The sequence below is a fragment of the Nannospalax galili genome, unplaced genomic scaffold, assembly GCF_000622305.1.
Source record: "Nannospalax galili isolate Female #2095 unplaced genomic scaffold, S.galili_v1.0 scaffold1745, whole genome shotgun sequence".
NCBI classification, from domain to species: Eukaryota; Metazoa; Chordata; class Mammalia; order Rodentia; family Spalacidae; genus Nannospalax; species Nannospalax galili.
In genome coordinates, this window is record NW_008352148.1 from 228,375 (window position 1) to 232,508 (window position 4,134).

At 44.0% G+C, this 4,134-nt stretch overlaps 1 protein-coding gene across 1 annotated transcript in view; it reads right to left on the reverse strand.

The window, feature by feature from the left end:
• LOC103746744 (arylacetamide deacetylase-like 4) overlaps positions 1 to 3,710 on the reverse strand; it is a 12,759-nt gene extending 9,049 nt beyond the window's left edge. The window contains exon 1 of the mRNA XM_008849035.1: positions 3,546 to 3,710. Within this exon, the coding sequence (XP_008847257.1) occupies positions 3,546 to 3,710 (165 nt within the window). The remainder of the gene's footprint in view (positions 1 to 3,545) is intronic.
• Positions 3,711 to 4,134: the final 424 nt, after the last annotated feature.

Below are 4,134 nucleotides of genomic sequence, written 5' to 3' on the forward strand. Positions count from 1 at the left end.
CACCTCTGGGCAGGTGGGCCTGTGTTGCGTAAGAAAGCAGGCTGAGCAGGGGCCAGAGGAGCAAGCCAGTAAGCAGCGTTCCTCCATGGCCTGTGCTCCAGCTCCTGCTTCCAGGTTCCTGCCCTGAGTTCCTACCTTGGGCTCTCTGATAAACTGCGACCTGGGAGATAGAAGCTGAATAAATCCTTTCCTCCCCAAGTTGGTATTGGTCAGAGAATTTTGTCACAGCAATGAAGAGAATAAATCAGAACAAGGAGCCTTGTCCTAAGTGGACTAACAAAGCCCAGGTCTTCTGACACTCATCTCCTGATCTGCCTCAACACCATGGTTTACATTATCCACCAAGCCTGACACTGCAGAGATGCCCAACTCATGTTTACTGAATAAAAGACTTACTGAGTAACTAAACACTGAGGTGGTCAGTTCAGGTATACTTCCAAATGAAATAGCCACAAACCTAAAAGGATCTTCAAATAGCTAAAAGAGTCTGTTGTACAAGATCTGTTCCTGCTAGGCATGGTCAACTCACTTTTATCAACGTTAGAGAATCAAAAAACTCAAAGAGGCAGAGTGTGAAGCTATGCCTGCAATCTCCTCGCTAAGAAAGCTGAGGTGGGGAGATCCCAAGTCCAGGATGGTTTAGGTGATATAGTGAGATCCTGTCTCAAAAAGAAAAGGAAAACATCTCAAAGGGGCCCACTGTATGAATGAGAGCCTTCTCTGCCTGTCCTGAGCCACCCAGCTAGTGTCTTGACAGGTTTAGGATTTGGTTGTCTGCTTGGCCATCCTCCATTTCATCCAGTACCCTCAGCCTTTCAAACCAGATTGGAACATAGAAGTTAACTATTTCAATATGTGTTCGGTTTATGTGCCTAGGTAGAGTCCCTATTTTCTCCCTCAGATGGGATGGTTTTGCTGGTTTATTTCTCAATGACTGAGAGTGAGTCATCACCACTGCCTCCGATAAGAATTCAGAAAGTGACAACTCAGTGCACACCATTTTCTCAATGTTCCTCACGAGACCAAAGCAAAACCCATACAACCTCTTCCTGTTACCCCACGGTTTTCCAGTGTAGGTGCTATTGACGTATGGGGCTGGATAATGGCCTCCTGAACAGAGTGGGACTGTTTATTGTTTATGCTGAGTGGCTTCCCTGGTGAGTAACTACTAGGTGCCAATACAATTCTCCTCAACTCAGACAGCCAGATTTCCAAACATTTCTAAACGTCCTGCGGGGAAGGGGCTTAAGCAACCCTTGTTGAGAACCATTGGTACCCTGGCACATGTGACCCTCCTTACATAGGTCGTGACTTAACAGGGATTCACATATATTTAGATTCCCCACCCCCTGTAGGAACACAGATATACCCCTGCTTCCACATCGCTATTGTTTCCTACCATGAAACAATGTGTTCTACTCAACTGGTTATGGACTGGTAGTTTCTTGCTGCTCTACCAAGGTAGAATCACTATATGTACAACTCTTTCCCCAATTTCTATCATGAAGGATGGAGACTCTTTCTCATTAGAAACCTACTTCACTCTAAGGTTCACAGTTCATGTTCTGTGTCCAGACTGCCTGGGCCAAACCCTGAATCTTCCCCACACAAGGTAAAGACTTTGGACAAGTCATTGAATCAGTCAAAGGTAGATAATAAGTTTGTATCCGACTCAAGGAACTCAATAAGGTAAAACGGAACAGTAACCCAGCGTAGAAGTGGGAAAATGAACAGCAGACCCCAATCTTATCTAAAGGAATATTGACAACTGATTGCTGCTAGATGAGGAACAGCTGATCTTCCTAAAACAAGGCTCTCTAGATAGGCTGACTAGATTCAGCAGATGGACAAGCACTGGGGAATGGCTGTGGGCGCCGACAACACAGTGAACAGTAACAGGGATGACAGAGTATATGGGCTCCAGTTAGGGGGGAGGCTATGGGAGGGTGCCATTTGGGAAGTGGGTATATAGATGAATAAGATTGTGTGGGATGTTCTGTATGAGATACCAAAAAATCAACAAATTGCCAGGCGTGGTGGCACACGCCTTTAATCCCAGCACTCAGGAGGCAGGGACAGGCGGATCTCTGTGAGTTCGAGGCCAGCTTGATCTACAGAGCGAGTTCCAGGCCAGCTAGGGCTACAGGGAGACCCTGTCTCAAAAAGTCCCAAAAAAAAATCAACAAATTAAAAAGAAACGACATATTTGAGGAGGAAGCATAAAAATTTACTTCATGTTAATTAGTAGAGGTGATAAACATTACCACTGAAATCTACCTGATGACTTTACATCCATACTCAGGTGCCAAGGACCTGAGTGTAACTGACTGGGACTAGTAATAATCAGATACATAGAGATTAAAGACACATGTGTAAACATCTAAGTGTTAGTAGCATTAACAATGTAGGAAACAGCATATTTTAAAATGAAATGGAGATCTTTAAAGGTTAAAAAACTCAGTCAATATTGTGTCTTTCAGGATTTATACTGAGTTTAATATTGTATAACTATATTAGTTCAACTGTGAACCTAAAATTTTACAGCCACTTTTGAAAGAGATGTATCCTTGCTCTGGAAATTGTCACTGAATATGTTAAAGCTGTAAGAAAAAAAAATCTTTGTGGAGAGATCCACGGTGTTGTTGTTCTTTCAGGATGAGCCGAGGAAAGCCTGTCATCTGAAAAGATTTCATATTATAGAGAAATGGAGCTTGCAACCCAGCATGGAGGATGTGTCGAGCTAAAGACGGATGACAAGCACCACGTTAAAAGATTTCCTGCCTTCCTGTTATTTGCCTAGAAGCAAAAGATAAATTTCCTTTTGGAAAGATGTCTCGAACTAAGACGGGCAGAACAAACTGATGAAAACAGCTCTTACGGTCTCTAAGTTTTCCCCATAAACGGACTTTCCCACTGTAGGTGATCTGGGAAAGTCTTAACATCTCTGTCTTCTCATTTCTCTGCAACCTCATGTGTTTTTTTGTCAAACATGGTAGGTAAGTCCTCAAGTCTAACCATTATTGACAGTTTGTACACACCAGTAGACAGCCACATAAAGTGACTGGTATCATGTAAAATCAGTCTCCTGTTAATTTGTCCTTTTTGAGCCCCACCATAGATTCTACAAGGGAAATATAAGAAATTACCACAAAAACACTAAAACTTAGAGATGTAGTTTGTGACTGCTGGTTCCAACCATGCCAAATTTATCATTAGCCATAGATTTAGAACATCACGGTCTATCAGATTCTCATACACCTGACCGAAGACTCTTTTCCTACCGTGAAGCAATAAGATGTGTTTTACTCAACTGGCTATGGACTGACAGTTTCATGCTGCCCTACCAAGGTAGAATCACTATATCACTATACACAACTCTTCCCCAATTTCTATCACATGAGGGATGGAGATTCTTTCTCATTGGAAACCTACTTCATGGATTTCTCCCCTATTGACTGTCCCCATGCCTAGCAAATAAACTGAGAGGATGCTCAGAGCTCGCTTAATCGACACTGTCCTGACCATTGTTGAAAAGCAAAACTTACCCATGTTATCACCAGTTCGAACAAGTAGTGCATCATGTGAATTCTCACAGGGTGGGTGATGGCAGGATAAACGTGGACAGTGAGGACCTCCTTCATAAAGACCCACACGCTGACCCCCAGGAACAGGAAGCTCCCAAAAGGGAGAAGGATTGCCAGTAAGATCATGGTACTCTTGTGCCTTCAGAGCAAACCAAAGAAAGATTGTCACCTGGGACCATCTCACGGAACTCTCCTCTGAGACCTAGACATTTTATAATGTGCAGGATGACTCCAGGGCCTGGCCCACTCCCACTCCAGGAAGTTCTGGCACATTGGAAACATCCACTTGTGATGCTCAAAAGATTACACAAGAGCCCCACCTGCAGAGGCTCCTAGCCAGCAGCATTAGAGCGCTGGATCTTTGTCCCCAGGGCAGGGCTGGACTCTGTTCTACCACCTGGAGAGTCGCCAGCCTGATTAGAAGATGGACACCAGTGTGGGGCAGGGTGTCAAGTCATGCCTGGCTCACTGAGAGATTTGGGAAACTCGAAAAGTCGTGTCAAGTGCCCTGTGGCTTTTCTCTCAGAAATAAAGTCAGAGATTTGAGAGG